Raw genomic sequence first — 26,746 nt, 5'->3', positions numbered from 1 at the left:
AAAAAAAGGTAGAGGTTTAAAGAGGATTTAGAGACATCCATGGGCAGTGGATTCTCAGAGGGTTATTAGGGAAGCTTGCAAGGGGCGGGGGGTGGGGGTAATTGGAATGCACCCTTTCCTTATGGTGAGTAAATGTTTTGAAGTACAAATATGGATGCCCTAAAAGATGTCAATGGGAAACTATTAATAAAAGAAACTTTATAATAGTCTCCCTGTGTGATTGTTACCTTTTAATTAAAAAAGAAAAGACTTGGTAGTGAAATCCAATAATCAGATTGGATTGATGTTTAACAAATACTTAGTATAAAATATCAGATATGAATCAATAGCTACTTGTAGCTTATGCTGGCGAGTGGCTGTTTACATCAAGGCAGAGAGGGACCTGCTTTCCTGGGTTTAACACAGGATTGAAGCTTTATAGCATGCCTGTGGGGCCACATTTTTCTACATACTGCTGGCCCCCAGTGTTCATATTGAGTTTAGAAAGTTCTCCTTCTTCATCAGTCAAATATCCTTTTAGAAAAAGATATGTCTCTCACTTGTGCTGCGTTTTTGCCACTGTTAATGTGGAATAAAGGTGCTATTTATTTTCCGTTATTTGGAGTAATCGTAGAGAAAAACGAATCTGGGGAGAGGAGTGACTGTCCAGGCATTCAGAAATACTCAACCTATTAGGGGCTTGGAATACTTGGAGGGGGCTTTTCTGAATCAATTTCACTGTGACTTAGTAGTGGTTTTCATGTTGTTAAATTCAGACTACTGCAAGGAATTTGATACCTCTGTTGGTTTATTTTTATTTTTATTGAGGCTTATCTGTGGGTAGGGGGCAGGAGAGAGGGCCTGGTGTTCAGTAGTTAGATTGACATCTTGTGATAGATTTGTTAGTTAATTTCATGTGAATGGGACAAACCAGTTCTCTTTCCTGCCCCTGGCACTGTGATTCTAAGATTGAAATAGCTGTTTCAGAGGAAAGACAATTCCATGCAAATCATATTGGATGGAGTTTCAGCTGTATTAGGGGCCTGGTACCTTATTTTTACTGAGCTCAGGAATAATGAGAGACCAAAGCTATAGCCAAGTTCTTCACTGGAGGCTTCTTTCCATGAAAATAGATATTACTTCTTTATTCCCCAGCAATTGAGCCTTTGTCCCTTCTAAAAGCAGTTGTCATGAACTCCTCATTACCATTTTTCTTAACGTGATAAGTGTAAACTACAAGAAAGCTATCATGTTTGAAAAGCTACAGCAGCCCTTAGAAATGGAATACTAACAAGCCTTGTGTACTTCTTTGAAAAGGCTTAGACTGAGGATTGTGTGAAATATATCCTTCTGCCCCCCTTTGCCTAGAGTTGTCATTCTCTAGTACCTTTCACTTACAGCATAAGCTGGCTTTCTAAAGGACTGCTGTGTTGTTGCATCGACACCATATCTCTCCAACAATATGAAATCAACAAATCCCTTTGGCAATTTCTGAAACATATAACAAATTGTGCATTATTCTCTAAAAAAATCAACTTTGATGGGCTTATTTTATTTCTACTTCGAATGGTAACTGATAATTGTTATTACCTTACTCTCATTCCAATTATCAATACTCTAGCTACAGAAAGTACCACCAGACCCTGTACCAGGACCTAGTCTAGCCTCCTGGCTGTTAGATACCTTGCAAGGAGTAGACACTCAGTAAATGTTTTCTGAATGAATGAAATTAAATATAGATTATTAGAAATGGTGCTGGAGGAGAAACCAATGAAAGTGTGTGAGTTTTATCAAGTTGGTTTGCCTGAGCTGGTGCTAAAGGAGCAAATTGGAAGGTAACCATTAAGAAACATCTCATGCTGTGAGGATATAGCATGTCATTCCATCTTTTGAAGTGACTCTGAAAGGAAAAAAAAACATGGCTGTAGTATTATGAAAGCCTGGTGAATTATCTCAAATCAGTATATTTTAAGTGATGGTCATTGGATGTAGTTGACGGCAAAATAATTTGAAACAGAAGAGCTGGAAATTCAACATTGCAATTAAAAATCACTTTTGAAAAGAGTTACAATGTTCTGATGTCAAAATTAGCTTAAGAATGTAAGAAACAATTTCAAGGGTTAGAAATGTTAAGAACTGGCCCTCAAGAAACCCCAGAATCCTCACATACCTGAACTGGACCACTTAGCAAAAGCCCTCTACCTTGATTCCCTTTTTGATACTGCTCTTTGCAGAACAGTTTCTCAGTGGCCAGTTCTTACATTTCTAAGCTTTGAAATTGTGTTAATTTTGCCTGTACCAAACAAGGCAAACAATTCAGTGTTGTTCAATCTGATAACATTTCCTAGTGGGGTGTTCAGTCTTCTATTCTGACTGATTCAACCTAATTTAGACAAAGATGAAGGTCTTAATAAAGATTAAAATTTACAAGGCAATCATGTGTTTAGGGAGTCAAATACCATTAGTTAGATGGGCTGTGGCCTCAGGTTGCTGCTGCTGAAACCTTTTGCTGAACTAAAAAGGTCTGGTTGAATTCTGCCCAGTATATCACTATAGTGTTCTGTTCCCTTGTATTTACCTTTGGAGACCTTTCTTTGCAGTGTCTGAATATAGAATGCCCGAGGAGTAACCGGGCCAAAAAAAGTTGCATGAATAGGCCCTGCACATGGTCATATATGTTCCTGTTGTATTCAGTGGGTGAAATGGAATTGATTGCATCTGGCAATGGCAAGAAGATGGCTTGATTGATTTCCTGATTGAGTACACAGTGGAGATTCAGAATACTGATCACTATACTTCCCAATTGTACATTATAATTAGGGCTCTTTTTCAGTGGAACCCTGGTTTGGGGGCCGCCAGGATGAAGGCAGCCAATGTGAGCTGAACTTTTTGCATGTACAGTCCTGGGTCCGAAGGAGAATATTTCCAGATTCCCTTAAACAACTGCCAGCACTAAAGAGTTTGAATACAGAATTCAATTATTTACTTGAAGAAACATCATCAGGGTTTTTATACCATGCCATTTAAATCATAAGTTAGTGTTAGAAACTTTTAAAAGAATTGCGTTTTGCATGGACCCATTGTTATGCCATGGCCAAGAAGTTATGTTTAATGTAACAGTTGATTTTACAATTCCTCTCTATGAGCACTTGCATGGAAATTAGAGGAGCAATCTCAGGAGACTGTCTTAACAGCATTCCAAACAGAAGAATATTCATTCAATTGAATGTAACAGAGTTTTGACCACTAGAAAAGCTTGGCAGGAATGGTTCGTGATCAAGCCCAGGGAAGTCTATGGTTCCACTGTTGTTAGATTTTCTAAGAGTTCAGCAAACAATCAGACAAATTGGGCTGTTAGCTGTCTCACTGTGAGACAATAGGCTCCCCTCAGTGTGTTTCCCCCACCCCATCCCTGGGAGAATGATAAATTTCCTTAGCCAATTTAGTCAGCCATGTTTATATGTCATGCAAAACAACTGCTCCAAATTCAGTTTTGCATCTTCTCATGTATATCTTTGACTTTACAGAAGTAAAGTGTGTGATTATCTGATTAGGTAAAGCAGCACAGTTGGTTCACAACACCCACTCCACCACCTTTTAGGAATCCCTTTTCACTGCTCTAGGCAGAGGACATTTCGCCTTCAGAGATGAACTGCTCACTGCCTTCTAAGGCAGTAGGCTCCGTGATTGGAAACCTCATGATTGGAAATTCTTGATTAGTTTGAGCTAAAATTGGTCCCCCGATAACTTTACCCATACAGCCAGTCCTAAACTCTTGGTCCACAAAGCAGGTCTCAAATCTCTTTCATGTGAAAGACTTTCATGGATTTAAAGACACTCCTCACTCTCCCTTTTCTGTGGACTAAACTTTCCCTGTTTCTTTAATGTGTATGTATACATGAGATGAGCTTTCCAAGCTCTTACCATTCTGGTAGCTGTCCCTTAAATATCTTGCAGTATTCCCATGCCCCCACTGAGATGGGACATCCAGGAGAGCACTCTGAGAGGGCCCTGAGAGGAAAAAGATCAGTAGCTCTTCCCACATGCCCTACTTCCCTCCAAGGGGAATTTCATTTGGAACAGCCAAGCTCCCTGACCCTGAGCAAAGGGCCCCTGTCCTTCCGAAGCCTGCCTGAGGGGGCCTAGTAGGAGAAACAGGTAAGTTCCTGTGTCTGTAGAGGCTGCACAGCAGCCTGGCTACATTCTGGCACACCACACTGGGAGCAGCAGCCTGTGCAGATCGCATCCAGCCCCCTGAATCCTTTTACAAATGGCTGTGTGGCTCCCTCCATGGGCCCATCTATCAGGGGAACCCACCCCCAATAATTCATCATTATTTCACATAGGTTCTTTTCTATTTCCCTAAGTGTCAGCCAGTCTGAGAAATGAAGGGAAAGAGTACAAAGAGAGAAATTTTTAAAGCTGGGTGTCCGGGGCAGACATCACATGTCGGCAGGTTCCGTGATGCCCCCCAAGCCGCAAAACCAGCAAGTTTTTATTTGGTATTTTCAAAAGAGGAGGGAGTGTACAAATAGAGTGTGGGTCACGGAGATCACATGCTTCACAAGGTAATAAAATGTCACAAGGCAAATGGAGGCAGGGAGAGATCACAGGACCAGGGCGAAATTAAAATTACTATGAAGTTTCGGGCATGCATTGTCATTGATAACATCTTATCAGGAGACAGGGTTTGAGAGCAGACAACTGGTCTGACCAAAATTTATTAAGCAGGAATTTCCTCATCCTAATAAGCCTGTGAGCGCTATGGGAGACCGGGGCTTATTTCATCCCTTATCTACAACTGTAAAAGACAGACTTCCCAAAGCGGCCATTTTAGAGGCCTCCCCTTGGGAACGCATTCTCCTTCTCAGGGATGTTCCTTGCTGAGAAAAAGAATTCAGTGATATTTTCCTATTTACTTTTGAAAGAAGAGAAATATGGCTCTGTTGCACCTGGCCCACAGGCGGCCAGACTTTAAGGTTATCTCCCTTGTTCCCTGAACATCGCTGTTATCCTGTTCTTTTTTCAAGGTGCCCAGATTTCATATTGTTCAAACACACATGCTCTACAAACAATTTGTGCAGTTAACACAATCCTCACAGGGTCCTGAGGCAACATTCATCCTCAGCTTACGAAGATGACAGGATTAAGAGATTAAAGTAAAGACAGGCATAGGAAATCACAAGGGTATTGATTGAGGAAGTGATAAATGTCCATTAAATCTTCACAATTTATGTTCAGAGATTGCAGTAAAGACAGGCATAAGAAATTATAAAAGTATTAATTTGGGGAACTAATAAATGTCCATGAAATCTTCACAATTTATGTTCTTCTGCCGTGGCTTCAGCTGGTCCCTCCATTTGGGGTCCCTGACTTCCCACAACACCCATCTTAACCCTACTCCTGCTATTGTTGTCCATTTCCTATTAGCACCCCCACTGCTGCTGCAGATAAGGGTGCTAATGCCCCTGCCCGGCTTTGCTCTCCTATCAGGGAGGAGCAGAGCATCCTACAGGCTGGTTAGCAATTGACAGCAGATTGAGGGTCAAGGAAGGATTTGTTTGCTGCTCTCCTGAACCCTAGCCCCAGGGCAGCCCTTTCTAGGCATCCTAAGGGCACTTGTGCCTTACTCCCTTGCAACCTGGTGCTTAGCTGCTTCATTCCTCCTTTTCTGGCTCCTCACAGAACTGTCAGGAACCATGGATACAAAGGGTCTAAATCATTCATTCAAACAAATTAGGTCTTTCTGGTAAGTCATTAACACCTCCTCCACACACACACACACACACACACACACACACACACACACGTTTTTGTAAATGCATAAGGACCTTTAGATAAAAAAACAGATTCAGCAGTCTAATAACAAGACCTCACTCACATAAATGTTTTCAGGTTTAATTTGGTTTTGGAGAAGGAAAGATGCTGATGTTTCTTCATCCTTAGTTTGTGGTGATTTGTAAAGCTACTCAGTAGGATACCTTTTGGGAGTACACTATCTGTAAAGCAAAACTAAAAAATAAAAGAGGGAAGGAAAAGAAAAACTGAAGGAAGGAAGGAGGGAGAAAGGAAGGAAGCAAGGAAGGGAGGGCCCTTCCAATGGAAGTCAGACACCAAGGTTAGTTACCATGACTCAGTTACCATGACTCGTGAGTCATTTACTTCTGATTTCCTGTGAAAATATTGATAAACTTGAACCCGATTTTGCAGATGTATTCTTCTATTCAACCATATTGTTATTTGAGCCACTCAGCTGTTCACACTTATTCTTAATCACAAGAATTTGTGAATACTTCCAAAATTGCATTTATTACGTTCTTGATATTTTAGTAGAGGGAAGGGAGAAAGGTGTAGGCAAGCTCCATCTTGAGCCTTGGGCAGATCACAAGCTGCCTGGTTGCTAAGCCAAGGCATGCAGGCTCATACTGACAATGCCATAGCCATACCTATGGGGCTGGTAGCAATGAGCTTTGAATGTGTACAAAACTATATGGTTTCCAAAGCCCTTACACAATTATTCATTTGCTTTCCCTTATGTCAAGCCTGTGAGGTAGGCAGAACAGGTAGAATTAGAGATGAACAGTATTGCTTACTGGGAGAACTAGAGGCCATCCAAGTCAAAGCCCACATGTTATAAGCAGGAAAGCTGAGGCCCAGAATGGACGAGCAACTTGACCAGGGCCACCCACATAGCTTTTGGCAGAGCTAGGCTTGAGTTAAGTTCTCCCTATCTTAATACTTAGTCCATGTTGCTTTTGGGGCTCTCTCTGACTGTAACAACAACAATGAAATATGTGAACTATCATCATCATTTGCATTCATTAAGGTGGTCATTTGAAAAATCGCCCTAATCATCTCTTCAGTTTGAGCTCTTTTACAGTAAGTACCTGAATATTTATGCTTAACCTAAACACACTATTTGAACAGCTACTATGTGCCAGGTATAATGATAGCCTCTAAAAGGGATACACACACACTCACACACACATAAACACACATGTGTGTTCAAAAACACTGCTCCTCTCACTTCAACTGTTGAAGCCTTTTCCAAATGCCTAGCACAGTGACTTTCCCCACCACCTTGTTCTCTGCACTTTTCTCATTCCCCTCTCAAGGTGATTCACATGTCGGGCAGTGAACGCTTCAAAAAGAGGTCCTTGACTTTATCATTTCCATGTCCTAGTGACTGGTTTATAATGGCTACACATGCCTGTAATCCCAGCACTTTGGGAGGCCGAGGCGGACTGATCACAAGGTCAGGAGTTTGAGACTAGCCTGGCCAATATGGTGAAACCCTGTCTCTACTAAAAAATACAAAAATTAGCCTAGCGTGGTGGCACGCACCTGTAGTCTCAGCTACTTGGGAGGCTGAGGCAGGAGAATCACTGGAACCTGGGAGGCACAGGTTGCAGTGAGCCAATATGGCACCACTGCACTCCAGCCTGGGCGACAGAGCGAGACTCCATCTCAAAAAAATAAAAAATAAAAAATTAGTAGAACAAATGCAAAGAATCCACCAAACAGATCTGCCATTTGCTGTGTAACCTTGGACAAGTCGCTTTACCTCTTTGTGCTTCAATTCCTTGTCTGTGAAAAGGGTGTGAGGCTAATCCCTGCCTGTTGAGTTTCTAGTACAAAAAGACCAACCAATTACTACACACCAGGCAGGAGAGATACAAAGGTGAATAAGGTAAGGCTTGTGACAACATACTAGTTACTTGAGATAACAGCTATTCAGGTAGCTGTGTGTTAGATGAGTACAGGATCCATTTGAGATTAGCAAAGCCTGGAACACAGACTGTCTTCTGCCCTTCAGCCTGTGGCATACCCAGCTTTCGTGTCTAAATTGGGCAAAGCAAGGATACTTGCAAGTGGTTTTGGATTTGTTTTGAGTCCTAGCCGTGAGCTATTGTTAGGATAATATGGTGGAAAATTGAGCCTTTTGTGATTTTGTGGGGTTTGACTTTGGAGTCTTCATATCACATTAATATAAGTGTCTTCCTATTATTAGAAGTCATGTAGAATGCTCTATCACTTATGAAATCCATTCTTTGCCAAATACTAAAAGATAAAACAGTATTCCTTAGTCTTTTCTTCATTATCCATGTTAGTCAATCTTACAGAGGAAGAAATATTTGTTATAGTGGAAAGTGTGCACTCTTGTACCAGTAATCAACCTTCACTTGCTACTAAATGTAAGGCTATGTATAAGTGACCTCACCTCTTGGAACCCCCATTACCTCAGTTGCCCATTGGGAATATGAATTCCTACTTTCTCTCTCTCTCTCTCTCTCTCTCAAAGGATCAAAGGATCCCAAACATAAAGCAGTGCTTCTCTGTGGAAGTTCAGACCAGTCTCAGATGTGTGTGTGTGTGTGTGTGTGTGTGTGTGTGTGTGTGTGTGTGTATGTAACTTATTTTTGTTAAAAGAGAAGTGATTCTTGGTGTTGTGTACAGGTACTCATCATTGGATCCTGTTATAAAAGCTGTGGCAACATTTTGGGAGCAGGGGCTCATCCCTACCTGATGACTGGGTGAAGGATTAGTAAAGTTGGGTAAGAATGCATAGGTGTCTTATCTTAGGAATAGCAAGAACATAAAATAGATTAATATCCTTCAAGTGTTAATGAAAAGGATAACAATGGAATATCTGCTGTGAATGTGCCACACTTTACAAGTCTAATTTATTTTGAGAAGTGAAAGAGCTTGCTTGCTCCAAAGTCCTTTGCAGAAGATATTCTTTCAGGAAATTATACTCCTTTCAACTACATCCTGCCTACCGTAATCAAATGCATCAGCGGTAACATGGACTCAGTGTGCTGTTTCATGAAATTTCACATTTTCAAATACAGTTCGAAATCAGTTGTAATTGAAAATGTAGAAGTTTGTGCAGTTCCATGTGGATTGGTTAACAGGGCAGTGCACTCCACTGGTAATTCAAGATAATCAGGTTCTGCCTCCGAGTAAATACAGAAAACCTAGGGGAAAAGGTACACCTTTGAGAAGTGACTTTATTCTTCCCAGTGTCTGAAACACCTTTTAATAAACCCAGAGGCACACCTCTAAAATCAGCGGTGAAAGGGGATAAAACTAAGCCTCTAATCAATTTAGGCATACCCAGTAGTTGCTGAAAACAGACAACACTCCTTTTCCTAGAAGAGACTTACCAGCTGTTTTATTGACTCTGGCTAGATATAAACTACATTTTATTTATTTTGAGAAAAAAATTATTTTAATTGACAAAAATTGTATATACTTATGGGGTAAGACGTGATGTTTTGATATGTATATACATTGTGGAATGATTACATCAAGTTAATTTACATATCCATCACCTCACATACTTTTTTTTTTTTTTTGAGATGGAGTCTTACTCTGTCACCAGGATGGAGTGTAGTGGCACAATCTCGACACACTGCAACCTCCACCTCCCAGGTTCAAGCGATTCTCCTGCCTCAGCCTCCCGAGTAGCTGGGACTATAGGCGCGTGCCACCACGCCCAACTAATTTTTGTATTTTTAGTAGAGACGGGATTTCACTATGTTGGCCAGGATGGTCTCGATCTCTTGACCTCGTGATCCACCCACCTCAGGCTCCCAAAATGTTGGAATTACAGGCCACCGTACCCAGTCCACCTCACATGGTGTCCTTCGCCCACTTTTTTTATGGTGAGAACATTTAAACTCTGTCTTAGCAATTTTCAAGTATACAGTACATTATTTACTATTAATAACTATAGTCACCATGTTATGCAACCGATCTTCAGAACTTACTCCTTCAAACTGAAATTTTGTACCCTTATACCAACAGCTCCCCCATCCCAAGCTATATATTTTAAATGATCTGACTATTTTGGAGACCAGTCTTAATCAAGAAAAACCATCTAAATTGTAAAAGAGATCATTGAGTATTTTTAAAACTCAGAGTAATTAGAATTACTGTTGTCACATATATTTACTTTGTGGCCAGTTTTGATGAATACATGAGTAGGATTTGTCATGAATGTTATCAACTGGATACAAATGCACAACTCAAAAACACTTGGAAGTAGTCTATCTCTTAAGTAGGTTAAGCATCTGCTCTAAATTGTGTTTGCATTTTTAATGTACTTACCTCCTCCTTTTTAAATCGTGCTAGGTAAAATTCAATCTTTGTCAGAATAATACTTACAAATTCTGCTTCAGCAGTGCCACTGTGAATGAATCTGTGAAGTATCTCCTTGCATTGCAGCTCTTCATACATCAAAGACTCTTTTTGAACTGAGTAATTATAGAAGGAAAAAAACCTGTTTTAGTGCTACCTGAGAGTTCTTATTAATATTACCTTTGAAATGACTAATTATGTGACTTATAAAGACTGGAAAAAAACAAGTATTATGTAACTTACTCATTAAAAAAGACTTTCATAATTTTGATCCCTTCCATCCTTCCCCAAATCCCTACTTTATTTCTATCATGACTTTTTTTTAATGCTTAATGGTTATATATGAAAATGATGACTCCAACACATACTGACTCCCTCCTGCTTCACAAAACTTATCATCTTTCTGTTGCTGGGATTTTGAGCATGTGATTCAATTATCCTTGCTCTTAGCGTAAAGCATGTTGGCCACATGCCCTAAGACTCAAGTAAGATTTGAAAAGCACCTCTTTCAAACTGAGTATTTGAAAGAGCTGAGAGGGTGCCCCTGCTGATAACAGAGGGTGGGAGCCTAAGGGGCTTTTCCTGTTTTGAGACTTGAACTCAAAGATACACTGTCTATGTGTATGGCTGTGTGGAACTGAGCTACCAATCACATAGTAACCTTCTCTATGAATGAGAAAGAATTCCCCTCAGTGGCTTCATCTTTGCATGGAAAAACCCACAGTATGTGCATCATGGGTCACTAACCGTTGGGCTGTATCAAGAGAAGATGAGTATCAGAAGGCAGTGACAGTACTGTCCTCCCTTGAGCTGACAGATCACACCTGGAACAGGATACCATGAGTTACAAGAGCCCCGGGCAATCTGGAGTTCCTCCTGGAAGCACCAAAGATAGTGACAGTGTACAGAAATTGAGCGTTAGAAGAAAAGTTGAAAGTTCCCAATAAATGAATGAACAAGCTGAGAATGTCTCAGCCTGGAGAAGAGACGATGCCAGGGGATAGGATTACTATCTTCCAACAGCTGAAGGCTTGTCATTCAAAAGAAGGAGGAGATGCATTCTGTGCAGCTCCAAAGTACAGTCTATAAGTAGAAGTTCCTGGGGGACAAGTTTTTAACTCACAAAAAAGGAAGAGTAGCCTGATCAGGCTGTCTCAACATGGAGCAGGCTGCTTCAAGCAGCAGCAAGCTCCCTGTCACTGGCAGTGTGCAAACATCTGCTGGATGGTCCAAATAACTTTAAATTCACCTTAAATATTAGGTCAATAAGTTAGTATTTATAAAGGACCTACATTGTTTAGTGGTAAGAAAGAGCTTGATTTTTTAATTGCCCTCAAATAAAGTTGCTTTATTTTTCCTCATTAGGAGATGACCCATTCCTGGCCTACTCCTCTCACTTCCATGCATACTGCTGGACACTCTGAGCAGAACACCTTTTCCATCCCAGGACAGGTCAGTTCTCTTCCTTCTTGCATTTTTCTTTGTCTTATTTTAATTATACCAATCTTCCAGTTGGATTCTCAGTGACAAAAATGGCCTTGGTCTTCCAACGCCATAAAATCTAGACTCTCTCTCTTGCCCCTCAGAATAGCAATATAAAAATATTTTTTTTTTGCCTTCAAACTGTGTTCTCAATTTATTTTCTTTTTTTTTATTATTATACTTTAGGTTTTAGGGTACATGTGCACAATGTGCAGGATTGTTACATATGTATCCATGTGCCATGTTGGTGTGCTGCACCCATTAACTCGTCATTTAGCATTAGGTATATCTCCTAATGCTGTCCCTCCGCCCTCCCCCCATCCCACAACAGTCCCCGGAGTGTGATGTTCCCCTTCCTTTGTCCATGAGTTCTCATTGTTCAATTCCCACCTATGAGTGAGAACATGCGCTGTTTGGTTTTTTGTCCTTGTGATAGTTTACTGAGAATGATGTTTTCCAGTTTCATCCATGTCCCTACAAAGGACACAAACTCATCATTTTTTATGGCTGCATAGTATTCCATGGTGCATATGTGCCACATTTTCTTAATCCAGTCTATCGTTGTCGGACATTTGGGTTGGTTCCAAGTCTTTGGTATTGTGAATAGTACCACAATAAACATACGTGTGCATGTGTCTTTATAGCAGCATGATTTATAGTCCTTTGGGTATATACCCAGTAATGGGATGGCTGGGTCAAATGGTATTTCTAGCTCTAGATCCCTGAGGAATCGCCACACTGACTTCCACAATGGTTGAACTAGTTTCCAGTCCCACCAACAGTGTAAAAGTGTTCCTATTTCTCCACATCCTCTCCAGCACCTGTTGTTTCCTGACTTTTTAATGATGGCCATTCTAACTGGTGTGAGGTGGTATCTCATTGTGGTTTTGATTTGCATTTCTCTGATGGCCAGTGATGATGAGCATTTTTTCATGTGTTTTTTGGCTGCATAAATGTCTTCTTTTGAGAAGTATCTGTTCATGTCCTTCGCCCACTTTTTGATGGGGTTGTTTGTTTTTTTCTTGTAAATTTGTTTGAGTTCATTGTAGATTCTGGATATTAGCCCTTTGTCAGATGAGTAGGTTGCAAAAATTTTCTTCCATTCTGTAGGTTGCCTGTTCACTCTGATGGTAGTTTCTGTTGCTGTGCAGAAGCTCTTTAGTTTAATTAGATCCCATTTGTCAATTTTGGCTTTTGTTGCCATTGCTTTTGGTGTTTTAGACGTGAAGTCCTTGCCCACGCCTATGTCCTGAATGGTATTGCCTAGGTTTTCTTCTAGGGTTTTTATGGTTTTAGGTCTAACATGTAAGTCTTTAATCCATCTTGAATTAATTTTTGTATAAGGTATAAGGAACGGATCCAGTTTCAGCTTTGTACATATGGCTAGCCAGTTTTCCCAGCACCATTTATTAAATAGGGAATCCTTTCCCCATTTCTTGTTTTTGTCAGGTTTGTCAAAGATCAGATAGTTGTAGATATGCGGCATTACTTCTGAGGGCTCTGTTCTGTTCCATTGATCTATGTCTCTGTTGTGGTACCACTACCATGCTGTTTTGGTTACTGTAGCCTTGTAGTATAGTTTAAAGTCAGGTAGCGTGATGCCTCCAGCTTTGTTCTTTTGGCTTAGGATTGACTTGGCGATGCGGGCTCTTTTTTGGTTCCATATGAACTTTAAAGTAGTTTTTTCCAATTCTGTGAAGAAAGTCATTGGTAGCTTGATGGGGATGGCATTGAATCTATAAATTACCTTGGGCAGTATGGCCATTTTCACGATATTGATTCTTCCAACCCATGAGCATGGAATGTTCTTCCATTTGTTTGTATCCTCTTTTATTTCATTGAGCAGTGGTTTGTAGTTCTCCTTGAAGAGGTCCTTCACATGCCTTGTAAGTTGGATTCCTAGGTATTTTATTCTCTTTGAAGCAATTGTGAATGGGAGTTCACTCATGATTTGGCTCTCTGTTTGTCTGTGATTGGTGTACAAGAATGCTTGTGATTTTTGTACATTGATTTTGTATCCTGAGACTTTGGTGAAGTTGCTAATCAGCTTAAGGAGATTTTGGGCTGAGACAATGGGGCTTTCTAGATATACAATCCTGTCATCTGCAAACAGGGACAATTTGACTTCCTCTTTTCCTAATTGAATACCCTTTATTTCCTTCTCCTGCCTGACTGCCCTGGAGAGAACTTCCAGCACTATGTTGAATAGGAGTGGTGAGAGAGGGCAACCCTGTCTTGTGCCAGTTTTCAAAGGGAATGCTTCCAGTTTTTGCCCATTCAGTATGATATTGGCTGTGGGTTTGTCATAGATAGCTCTTATTATTTTGAGATACGTCCCATCAATACCTAATTTATTAAGACTTTTTAGCATGAAGGGTTGTTGAATTTTGTCAGGCCTTTTCTGCATCTATTGAGATAATCATGTGGTTTTTGTCTTTGGTTCCGTTTATATGCTGGATTACATTTACTGATTTGCGTATGTTGAACCAGCCTTGCATCCCAGGGATGAAGCCCACTTGATCATGGTGGATAAGCTTTTTGATGTGCTGCTGGATTCGGTTTGCCAGTATTTTATTGAGGATTTTTGCATTAATGTTCATCAAGGATATTGGTCTGAAATTCTCTTTTTTAGTTATGTCTCTGCCAGGCTTTGGTATCAGGACGATGCTGGCCTCATAAAATGTGTTAGGGAGGATTCCCTCTTCTTCTATCGATTGGAATAGTTTCAGAAGGAATGGTACCAGTTCCTCCTTGTACCTCTGGTAGAATTTGGCTGTGAATCCATCAGGTCCTGGACTCTTTTTGGTTGGTAAGCTATTGATTATTGCCACAATTTCAGATCCTGTTATTGGTCTATTCAGAGATTCAACTTCTTCCTGGTTTAGTCTTGGGAGGGTGTATTTGTCAAGGAATTTATCCATTTCTTCTAGATTTTCTAGTTTATGTGCATAGAGGGGTTTGTAGTAATCTCTGATGGTAGATTGTATTTCTGTGGGATCGGTGGTGATATCCCCTTTTTCATTTTTTATTGCATCTATTTGATTCTTCTCTCTTTTCTTCTTTATTAGTCTTGCTAGCGGTCTATCAATTTTGTTGATCTTTTCAAAAAACCAGCTCCTGGATTCATTAATTTTTTGAAGGGTTTTTTGTGTTTCTATTTCCTTCAGTTCTGCTCTGATTTTAGTTATTTCTAGCCTTCTGCTAGCTTTTGAATGTGTTTGCTCTTGATTTTCTAGTTCTTTTAATTGTGATTGAGGGTGTCAATTTTGGATCTTTCCTGCTTTCTCTTGTGGGCATTTAGTGATATAAATTTCCCTCTACACACTGCTTTGAATGTGTCCCAGAGATTCTGGTATGTTGTGTCTTTGTTCTCGTTGGTTTCAAAGAACATCTTTATTTCTGCCTTCATTTAATTATGTACCCAATAGTCATTCAGGAGCAGGTTGTTCAGTTTCCATGTAGTTGAGTGGTTTTGAGTGAGTTTCTTAACCCTGAGTTCTAGTTTGATTGCACTGTGGTCTGAGAGACAGTTTGTTATAATTTCTGTTCTTTTACATTTGCTGAGGAGAGCTTTACTTCCAACTATGTGGTCAATTTTGGAATAGGTGTGGTGTGGTGCTGAAAAAAATGTATATTCTGTTGATTTGTGGTGGAGAGTTCTGTAGATGTCTATTAGGTCCACTTTGTGCAGAGCTGAGTTCAATTCCTGGATATCCTTGTTAACTTTCTGTCTCGTTGATCTGTCTAATGTTGACAGTGGGGTGTTAAAATCTCCCATTATTACTGTGTGGGAGTTTAAGTCCCTTTTTAGGTCACTGAGGACTTGCTTTATGAATCTGGGTGCTCCTGTGTTGGGTGCATATATATTTAGGATAGTTAGCTCTTCTTGTTGAATTGATCCCTTTACCATTATGTAATGGCCTTCTTTGTCTCTTTTGATCTTTGTTGGTTTAAAGTCTGTTTTATCAGAGACTAGGATTGCAACCCCTGCCTTTTTTTGTTTTCCATTTTCTTGATAGATCTTCCTCCATCCCTTTATTTTGAGTCTATGTGTGTCTCTGCACGTGAGGTGGGTTTCCTGAATACAGCACACTGATGGGTCTTGACTCCTTATCCAGTTTGCCAGTCTGTGTCTTTTAATTGGAGCATTTAGCCCATTTACATTTAAAGTTAATATTGTTATGTGTGAATTTGATCCTGTCATTATGATGTTAGTTGGTTATTTTGCTTGTTAGTTGATGCATTTTCTTCCTAGCCTCGATGGTCTTTATAATTTGGCATGTCTTTTCAGTGGCTGGTACTGGTTGTTCCTTTCCATGTTTAGTGCTTCCTTCAGGAGCTCTTTTAGGGCAGGCCTGGTGGTGACAAAATCACTCAGCATTTGCTTGTCTGTAAAGTATTTTATTTCTCCTTCACTTATGAAGCTTAGTTTAGCTGGATATGAAATTCTGGGTTGAACATTCTTTTCTTTAAGAATGTTGAATATCGGCCCCCACTCTCTTCTGGGTTGTAGAGTTTCTGCCGAGAGATCAGCTGTTAGTCTGATGGGCTTCCCTTTGTGGGTAACCCGACCTTTCTCTCTGGCTGCCCTTAACATTTTTTCCTTCATTTCAACTTTGGTGAATCTGACAATTATGTGTCTTGGAGTTGCTCTTCTCGAGGAGTATCTTTGTGGCGTTCTCTGTATTTCCTGAATCTGAATGTTGGCCTGCCTTGCTAGATTGGGGAAGTTCTCCTGGATAATATCTTGCAGAGTGTTTTCCAACTTGGTTCCATTCTCCCCATCATTTTCAGGTACACCAATCAGACGTAGGTTTGGTCTTTTCACATAGTCCCAAATTTCTTGGAGGCTTTGTTCATTTCTTTTTATTCTTTTTTCTCTAAACTTCCCTTCTCGCTTCATTTCATTCATTTCATCTTCCATCACTGAAACCCTTTCTTCCAGTTGATCGCATCGGCTACCGAGGCTTCTGCAATCTTCGCGTAGTTCTCGATAGTTCGCTTTCAGCTCCATCAGCTCCTTTAAGCCCTTCTCTCCATTGGTTATTCTAGTTATCCATTCGTCTAATTTTTTTTCAAAGTTTTTAACTTCTTTGCTATTGTTTTGAATTTCTTCCCATAGCTCGGAGTAGTTTGATCGTCTGAAGCCTTCTTCTTTCAGCTCGTCAAAGTCATTCTCCGTCCAGCTTTGTTCCATTGCTGTTGAGGAGCTGCGTTCCTTTGGAGGAGGAGAGGTTCTCTGCTTTTTAGAGTTTCCAGTTTTTCTGCTCTGTTTTTTCCCCATCTTTGTGGTTTTATCTACTTTTGGTCTTTGATGATGGTGATGTACAGATGGGTTTTTGGTGTGGATGTCCTTTCTGTTTGTTAGTTTTCCTTCTACCAGACAGGACCCTCAGCTGCAGGTCTGTTGGAGTTTGCTAGAGGTCCACTCCTGACCCTGTTTGGCTGGGTGTCAGCAGCGGTGGCTGCAGAACAGCGGATTTTCGTGAGACCACAAATTCAGCTGTCTGATATTTCCTTTGGAAGTTTTGTCTCAGAGGAGTACCTGGCCGAGTGAGGTGTCAGTCTGTCCCTACTGGGGGGTGCCTCTCAGTTAGGCTGCTCGGGGGTCAGGGACCCACTTTAGGAGGCAATCTGTCCGTTCTCAGATCTCTAGCTGCGTGCTGGGAGAACCACTACTCTCTTCAAAGCTGTCAGTCAGACAGGGACATTTAAGTCTGCAGAGGTTCCTGCTGAATTTTTGTTTGTCTGTGCCCTGCCCCTAGAGGTGGAGCCTACAGAGGCAGGCAGGCCTCCTTGAGCTGTGGTGGGCTCCACCCAGTTCGAGTTTCCTGGCTGCTTTGTTTACCTAAGCAAGCCTGGGCAATGGCGGGCGCCCCTCCCGCAGCCTCACTGCTGCCTCACAGTTTGATCTCGGACTGCTGTGCTAGCATTCAGCAAGACTCCGTGAGCATAGGACCCTCTTAGCCAGGTGCGGGACACAATCTCCTGGTGTGCCGTTTTCCAAGTCCGTTGGAAAAGTGCAGTATTAGGATGGGACTGACCTGATTTCCCAGGTGCTGTCTGTTACCCCTTTCTTTGACTAGGAAAGGGAACTCCCTGACACCTTGCACTTCCCAAGTGAGGCAATGCCTCGCCCTGCTTCGGCTCGTGGACAGTGTGCTTCACCGACTGTCCTGCACCCACTGTTTGGCACTCCCTAGTGAGATGAACCCGGTACCTCAAACGGAAATGCAGAAATCACCGGTCTTCTGTGTAGCTCAGGCTGGGAGCTGTAGACCAGAGCTGTTCCTATTCGGCCATCTTGGCTCCACCCCCAAAATAATTTTTATTGAAAGTGAGTCTTTAAAACAAAATACACACAGATACCAGCATGCATATCTTACTCCACAGGGTATTGCCACTGTCCAAGTCACTGTGCCTAGAACAGATGAGACAGAGATTGAATAACTCGTCCCTTAAGAAATATCTAATAGATGATGGAACAGCAGCATTCAAGATTTTAAAGTTACAAAACCTATACTCTTTAATGAACTGATTTTCATTTTTATCCCCTTCCAGTTCTTGCTCACAAGATCTTTACAAAACAAGACATCACACTGACAGAGCTTTATCTTCTACAGTTCTATTGTCAAATGTTTAATATTAGTTTTATTTACCTTCTCTCAGTAAGATTTGCTTTATTTCCATCACTTTTTAAAATGTCTAGACATGGCTATTCTAACATACTTTAAAAATATATATAATGTCTTCCTTTCTTCCTCCATTCCTTTCTTCCTTCCATCCATTTATTCAGAAATCGTTTACTGAGAAGATACAGTGGGCTTAAAGGTAGGGGTGAAGAAAAACCGTCTACATGCTATCACGTAGAATACAAAACAATGTAGTAAATGTCTTCATAGAGAAGACAAGACTCAGAGTCGTATCTAACACTCCCCTGGGGAGTTGAAGAAGCGCTCACCACTCAGGTGGAAACATTTAGAGGATGATTAAGACTCTTACAGGTGAAGAAGGGGCCAAGCGAAGAATACCGCATGCAGAAGACTAGTGTGAGCAAGGTCATGAGAGATGAGGGATCATGCTATAGTGCATGGTGATATAAGGTCTCAAGTGGCAGGATTAAAGTTTGTGTGATGGGGAGTGGAAAGAGAGGAAACCTGGGCAAATAGGTGCATATTTGGAAAACGCCTTGGATACTACCTCAAGGAGTTTGGACTTTATTTGTAGAAGGAGAAACACCCAAAGGAGAAACCCTTAGATTTTAGGGTCATGATTTTGACAGTAACACTGATCTAAACTTTGCTTAATGATCTTCCTTCACCTATGAAAGAGGTCAGAACTAAACAAACAGCTAACCTCACTGTCCCAGTATGGCTGTGTGCTATTCCTTTTTGCATTCACACCCACCCTTTTTAGGCTTCTGTTCTCCTTTCCCCTGGCATCTCCAGCAAAGGGAGTTATCTATCCAGTTCAGGTCCAACACTTGTACAGCAACTGCAGTGTTTTCAGCTGGGTTCTCCAATTTTGGAGATAATTTGTGCAAGTTGCAATTTTGACATTTGCAAGTGTATACAATAGAACTGTTGTTTAAATGGGCTTTTATAGTAAGTGCACAATTTGAAATCAAGCACAGTTTGCATTTTCTGCCAATTATCTGTGCTACCATCAACCCCATGACAAAGGTAGAAGCAAGTTTCCTAAAATGGTGAAAGAAAGAAGTCTACACACCCACTCCTGTTTCATTTGATTCCTGCCAAAACGTTGGTTTGAAAGAAAAGTACATTTTAAATAACAACCAACACATACAATGGCACCATGTGCCTCACATCATTCTAAGCACTTAATATATAGTAAATAATTGAATCCCCACTACAACCCAAAGAGATTGGTAATTTTACTACCCCAATTTACAGAGGAGGAAACATGGTAGTTAAGTAATGTGCTCAGGATTATCCAGTTAATAAATAAGGGAACCAGTATTTAGATCCAGGTGTTCCTGGCACCAGTGGTCATACTGTCTCTCTGTATATCTTTTATCACACAGGCTCACTGATGCCCCAGTTCAAATTGTATCTTCCAAAACATGGCCATCCCTATATGTAACAAAGGTGATTTCCCCTTTCCTCAGTGCTTCCACCAGAACTAGGTGACAGCATCCTTTCAGAAAGCATCAGTTTCTTACATCCATGACAGAGCTTGCCCAGAGGAAAGAGTGCTGTCTTAAGAGCTGCATTCCCAGCTGGTTTTAATCCTGGCACTGCCATTTGCTTGCTGTGTGGTCCTGTTCAAGTTCCTCTAAGCCTTTGTTTCCCCATCTGTATTGGGGCGTGGTGTGTGTGTGTGTGTGTTTGTGTGTGTGTGTGTACACTATATAATCCCAATGGATTTTCTAGGTAAACTAGTTGATGAATCTGTAAGCTTACTAAAACAAATACAGTTGAAAATTCTCAACTTACTTAAGCTTACTTACCAATTTCAAATCGAAAATGGCATGTTTTCTCATAGACGATGAAAAACCTCACAAGGAAGGGAGTAAGTGCATGCCAAGTAGAATTGAGAGAATAATAATATCCTCAGGAGAAGTTTAATAAAGTTTTCCTGGAGGTAAACATCCTCTAGAACAGAGGTTGGCAAACTACGGCCCATAGGTTTTTACATCTTTAAAGGGTTAACATTTTCAAAAGAAAAATAATATGTTATTATGAATAATACTCACATGAGTGTGGAATTCAAATGTCAGTGTCTATAAATCAAACTTTCTTGGAACCCAGTCACACCCACTTGTTTACGCATTGTCCATGACTGCTTGCACACTACAATGGCAGAGTCTGGTAATTATGACAGAGATGGTATGTCTCCCAGGGCCTAAAACATCTACTATCTGGCCCTTTGCAGGAAAAGTTAGCTGACCCTTGCTCTAGAATCTAGATCCTTTAGGAACTTCTGATTTTAGGATTATTGTCAAGGCTATTGCTTAAAAGAACCTCATATAAGTTTGTGAAAAGAACGTGGCATCATTATATTCTACTGCAAAAATTACATATATGACATGTCTATGAAAGAAATGCATAAAGCAAAGTCAGGCATTTAAAATAAATTTGTATTATTTGTTGTGCATTAACAATTACTGTGAGAACTGTGCAGATTATTTCTACAACCAAGCTATTTCCAATTGGGACTGGATACATATGTAAAGTAACTTTGGTGATATACAAAGGTGTTTCATTTGTTTTGATTTGATTTCTAGTTTAAGAAATGTGAAATCCAGTGCATAATAATCAAAACATCATATGTACCTCATAAACATATACACCTACTATGTACCAAAAAATTAACAATTAAAAAATAAAGTAAAAAGAAGTGTGAAATTCAGTTTAACATTAAAAATTGTATCAAGAATAAATATCGGTTCCTCCAATTCAGTGAATGACATAATCTTCCAGTTTGCTGTGTGCATTGTTGCACTGATGCTCTGGAAGAACTGATTGTTTAGGTGTAAAATCCAAAATATTTGGATGAAGGTTAAAAATTCAGGCATAAGACCAGTACAAAGACTGACTGCATGTTTTACTCTCTGATCAGATATTTGGCTTAATTGACTTTGGAACTTGTCATTTAATTTCCTGGAGGTATACAAGCCCAAACTCATCCTGTACCTTTGTAATGAAATCCCTTAAATGGTAACAGATAAAAATACTTGTATATAGTTACAGAGATATAAATGGTTAACAAGTCATTTATTTGACACTCTGGAAAATGAGATGTTCTGGATAATTAAAATTATTGGATAACTGAAGGTTATTATTCTATAGGAATCATGCAGTATAAATTATTTTGAAGTGTAATTAATATTTTCCTGACTTCTTTTAAAGATTATATCAAGCATGCTTTACTCTTTCTTGATAACATATATTATTATGAATGTAAGTTATTGTAGTATGTGTAATATTATACTATGCTGCAATTATGTTCTCAGGGTCTATTAAGACAGGTGGGAATGCTTGACTCTATATTAAATGACTGTAGATTCTTGTGCTTTTTAAGTTCAGACTTTTCTGTGTCATTTTTGTGGGCTCCTTTGCTATTGGTTTTCACCTGTCAGTTTTCTCAGCGCCTGTGCCTCTAGAAGTATTTCCCCTTCCTTGCCATCTGTGATTTGAAAATGAGTGAGAATCATTTGAGTCCTTTGTCAAAAGACAGTTCTCTATCAGGGAGAGCACAGAAGCCTCTGAGCAGCAAACTATACGGGCTTTGTGACAGACAGTTCTTTCTCTAAGAGGCCTTTTCTGCCTCTTGTTGAGTTTGTGGTAGTCTTCCAGAGTGGTGATCTTGTCAGAAGACAAACCTCTTGAGCAACAGAATCACACCAAATAGGCTGGAAATTTCATTTTTGATTAAAGCAAAGTGTTATAGTTCTTGCTTACTTTTTATAAAAGATAAAGAATGCTGTGAGCCTAGTTTTCATCTACAGAGGGTCAATATTAGGCTTAATAAATAGATTACTTGGAACAATGATTGATATAACTAATTCTTGTATTTGCTTGAATTCATTGTCTCCAGTTTTTGGAATGCCTGTATTGCGTTTTGTACCATTTCTCTTCCATCCACACAGTGCCATGTGTGCCCTGAACGTTACTGTAATGCTTTTGCCTTCAAGTTTTGTCAGTATCCACACAGGTGTGCCACACTCCAAGCAAGGCAGCATGTGCAAATCTGGATTTCTAAAAACAGTGAATGAATTGTGTATAGTGTGACTTTCAAATCAAATTTAAATTCCTTTAAATAACACAGTCCACTAACATTTCACATTGCTTCCTATACTTCAACAGACTTGCAATGCAGTTTTAAGAACACTTCTTATATATAAAATGAGGTACATCTGTGCACATGTGTCATAGAAAGTTGGATCTGTTTCTATAAAAGGGAAAAACTGGGCAGATCTATTAATTATCATCTTGTTTACAGTTTTACAAAAAACATGATCATCTGTTTGAACCAAGTCCTCTTTATTCTTTTAGAGGCATCGTTTTCCAGCTAAGTGAGAAATTATACACTTCAATTTCACACATATGGGTCATTTGTTCCCATGTTACACACATTCCCAGATAGATACCAGTCTTACTTATAATTTTGATTAAATGGCAGTTATGATCATGTTGCAGCAGGTTTGGCTGGCAATGTTTATCCTTCAAATAGAGCTATAGACAAAAGCCTAATTAATGGAATTGTTAACAGCAGTTTCCTATTTGCAAACATTAGTCAACTATATCTTCAGCAATAATTAATATACCTCTTATTCTCCTTGTGTCATTTAACTAATGTTTGTGTCATGTATGTTATTCCTTGTAGGAATCGCAGCATCTGACCCCAGGATTCACCTTACAAAGTAAGTGGTTTTGAAAAATCCTTCTTAGTCCAAACATCCATGTCCTCTGCTCCCTCATTTTTTCCTTTTTCCTACTTAAAATCATTAAAACATGAAAGAACAACAATAACAAAAAGTTATTTTAATTGTTAATTTTTAGCTCTCAGAAATAAGTGAGAAGATGCAGTTTGTCCTTCTGTACCTGGCCTTTTTCACTTAACATAATGACTTCCAGTCCCATGGTATATCTAATTGGTTCCCTTTTTTTTTTTTTTTTTTTTTTTTCATCTGTTACTTATCTCAAGAAGGTAACTCAGGGGACTGCATGTTTGGAGATCAATTTAATTCAGAATAATCATTTGACAGTAGGAACATGAACAGTAATTGTTTATATCTTTTCTTTTCAGAGTGGAATGACCCAACCACCAGAGCTTCTACAAAGTCAGTATCTTTCAAATCGTGAGTAGTTGGATTTCCAAATCAGGCCTTTTTGGGGATATTTGGCAAGGAAACAGTGCCTCAATGCTGATCCAATCTTGTTCTCTCCTCTGCTCCTTGAAACTATGAACCTTGACTCATAATAATATGTAGTTTGGTTGGGGTGGGGGGAGAATCAAATTTCCCATTGTCTTAGTCTACTTGGACTGCTATAACAAATACTATAAACAACATGGCTTATAAACAACAGAAATTTATTTCCCATAGTTTTGGAGCCTGAGAAGTTTGAGATCAATGCACCAGCATGAAGGGCATCTTGTGAGGGACCATTTCCTCATAGAAAGCTGTTTTCTTACTCTAATCCCACATGGTAGAAGCAGTGAGGGGTCTCTCCCAGGCCTCCTCTTATAAGGGCACTAATCCCATTCATGAGGGCTCAACTCTCATGTCATGATCCCCTCCCCAAATACCCATGTCCTAATACTATCACCTTGGGGGGGTGAGGATTTTAGCATATTAATTTTGGAGTAATACAAACAGATTATAGGACCCATAATAAGTAAATAACAGTAAAAGTTAATGAGATCACCATTAAGCTCTCTAAGTTTGTAAATACAGACCAGGTCAATACCTGGGATACGAAAACAACTGTGATTTCTGTGAAAAATAAATCTCTAGATGGCTCGTTTCCCACATTTTAACTAGTTGTTCAAACACTGTATAGTATCAGCTAAAGACATTATTTTACACAATATTCAGTCACCACTGACTAGGATGGACGAGGGAATCTAAGCGGCCATAATTGGATATGAAATGTTGAGTGGATCGCTATGGCCAGTCAGCCCAAGACCTCACTATTTGCAGGTCATCAGGCACCGGTATATTAAAGACAAACAAGGGCATCCAGGAAGAGCCGGAATAAGACATTACATGATGGTAGGTTGAAGTTCAGAAGCCAGGGCCCTACAATTCACTCAGCACTGTCTTCATTTTTTATTAATGCTAACTGAAGGAGGGGTTTGGAGAAACCAATTTCCTCATATTAACTATTGTAGATTTTCTAATATCCATTTGTCCAAGAGAGTATCAAGGGAGTATTATTTCTCTCACAACTTCTTTCATATCTAATAATAGAAAATGGAAGTCGATTTTTTTGTGTAATAGGCACATACTTGGAATTTTTCAAAATGAAATAATTTATGACATTCAAGTGGCCTAATGGCACACTTGAAGTGAATTGCTCACCTTTTGGAAGATCATGAATAATTGCATAAAACAACTGGGAATGACTCCCAAATAGACTGAGGATTTGAGAAAGTAAGTGGCATTTCTACGTTCTTGGTGTAGTGCAGTAGCAAAGCCCCAAAGCCCTGACCCCATCACTGGTCCATTTATTTGCTTTTCTAGACTGATCTGTGCCTTCTAATTCAAAGTTCAATTTCAACAACCAAGAATTCTCAATTTTAAGAAGCAAGAAAAAACAAGAGAAGGGGATAATAAAACCATAATCCCGATTTAAGGACCAAATTATATGAAAACACAAAAATCAAAGTCATCTTTGATGCTGTACATTTTAGCTTTTCCATTAATCACATTTTGAATTGCCCTCCCCCTTGTTATTCTAGGAAACAACAGATCTAATCCTCCCTGCCTTCACTCCTGCCTCACTTCATCCCCATTAAAAAGTCGATAAGATTCACACACACACACACACACACACACACTCTCTCTCTCTCTCACATGCATTTAGGAAATCAACACAAGTTTCCAAACTTGAAAAAAATATAAAAATATATTTTCCTATGTAAAATTATCTTACTCCTAAAGCAAGAGTATTAGGCTCCCACTGTGAAATATGCTGCTTTCCATATATACCATAGAATGCAATGTTTCAGTAGTTTGTAACTAACAGAAATAAACTCGTCAATTGTGGTTTATAGTTAGAGGCTGCATTTCCAGAGAACAGCACTTCGCAGCATGGTAATATATAGTGTAGTCAATATGACTAAAATACTCTATAGGAAGCATCAGTAAAACTAGAAGACACTGAGTCCATTTTATGAATGAGCTCCTCTCTTTTTGTGTGTTTGATCTAAAGTCCAAGCACCATCCATCAGATTTTAGCTGCAATAAGTTCCCTTCTTACTGTAGGGTATGGGTTTAACATAGGACAGATCAGAATTGTAAATAAAGTTATTTTTATTTTTAGCTTCCAAATTATCGGCTTAGCCATTACTATCATTCTCCCACATTTAACTACAGTGTGCTTTTTAAGCCACCTCCTAGGATTTTCCATTTGGCAGCGTAATCCTCCAGGTGATTAAGATCATTCTGAGTGCAGACAGACTGCTAATGCCTGCACCTTGGTGAGAAGCAGCCTGTAAGTCAGCTGTGATGCAGGAAAGACCCAAGGCCAGAAAATGTCCCAAGCACACTCCTGACACTTAGTGCAGTAAAGAGAGATTAGAGTCTTGTAAAACAGAATCCCTTAATTACTGGGACACTTCATTACTTTTCCTCATCTTGGCCTGTTTTCCCTGGTTGACAAAACGCAGATCTTCCATTGGAGTATGCATTGTTTAGAAGGACTATACACATGGGCACCAGGTCTGAAAACATTGACCACAGTGGGCCTGAGTATAAACTTGCAACTAGCCAGTCTCCCTCTTTCTTTTTGACAATTACTGCTGTCTCTGAGCCTGACCCCAACAATATGACTGGCTTTTTGGAAAACTGGGTATTTTCCTTCTCAGTATACTCCATTGGCATACAGTGCTTTTTATCAGTGTCCATTCATGCCATGACATCCTACCTGCTTCAGCTGGAACTCTGAATGCTTATGAGGCAAGAGTACTGAATTGAGGAAGTTTGGAGACCTAGGTTTAATCCCCTCCTTTGTGTCAGTTGTGTTATTGTGGGGGAAAGCACTGACCTAGTATCCAGAAGATATGAGGTTAAATCACAGGAGAATTTATTTTTATTTTAAACTATACAGACAGAGTCTCTTAAAGGAAATTAAACAAATTAATGAGTATATGTGTCTACACATGCAGGTACACCAACAAACACTTGTCAGTGTTCAAATTTAAGCAGTTATACTTTTTAGTAATTAAATCTAGCAACATAAAAATACATTTAACTTTAATCATTAATACTTTCTGGAGGAGAAAAGACCAGAAATTGGTCTCCCACCCCTCAGCCTCTATGATTCTGAGCTATGTTACAGTCTTGGAAAAGGCCCCACCTAGGTCTTCTAAATCAAACAAAGTTTCTAATCTCCCACAAAAATGTCTCTGTCCCCAAAAAGAGGGTGAAGCATGGGCATAAGAAGGTGAAATT

The 26,746-nt window shown here is 39.7% G+C and overlaps 1 protein-coding gene across 1 annotated transcript in view; it reads left to right on the top strand.

Annotated features, from left to right (window-relative positions):
* The window catches only part of AFF2 (ALF transcription elongation factor 2), a 486,418-nt gene that overhangs the window by 304,705 nt on the left and 154,967 nt on the right, over nucleotides 1-26,746 (top strand). The window contains exons 6-8 of the mRNA XM_058441365.1: nucleotides 11,488-11,574; nucleotides 22,954-22,990; nucleotides 23,377-23,410. Of these exons, the coding sequence (XP_058297348.1) occupies nucleotides 11,488-11,574; nucleotides 22,954-22,990; nucleotides 23,377-23,410 (158 nt within the window). The remainder of the gene's footprint in view (nucleotides 1-11,487; nucleotides 11,575-22,953; nucleotides 22,991-23,376; nucleotides 23,411-26,746) is intronic.

The sequence above is a fragment of the Hylobates moloch genome, unplaced genomic scaffold (assembly GCF_009828535.3).
Source record: "Hylobates moloch isolate HMO894 unplaced genomic scaffold, HMol_V3 SCAFFOLD_7, whole genome shotgun sequence".
Taxonomy (NCBI): Eukaryota; Metazoa; Chordata; class Mammalia; order Primates; family Hylobatidae; genus Hylobates; species Hylobates moloch.
Note: the sequence above shows the minus strand (reverse complement) of the source record. Positions and strands in the feature narration are given on the sequence as shown.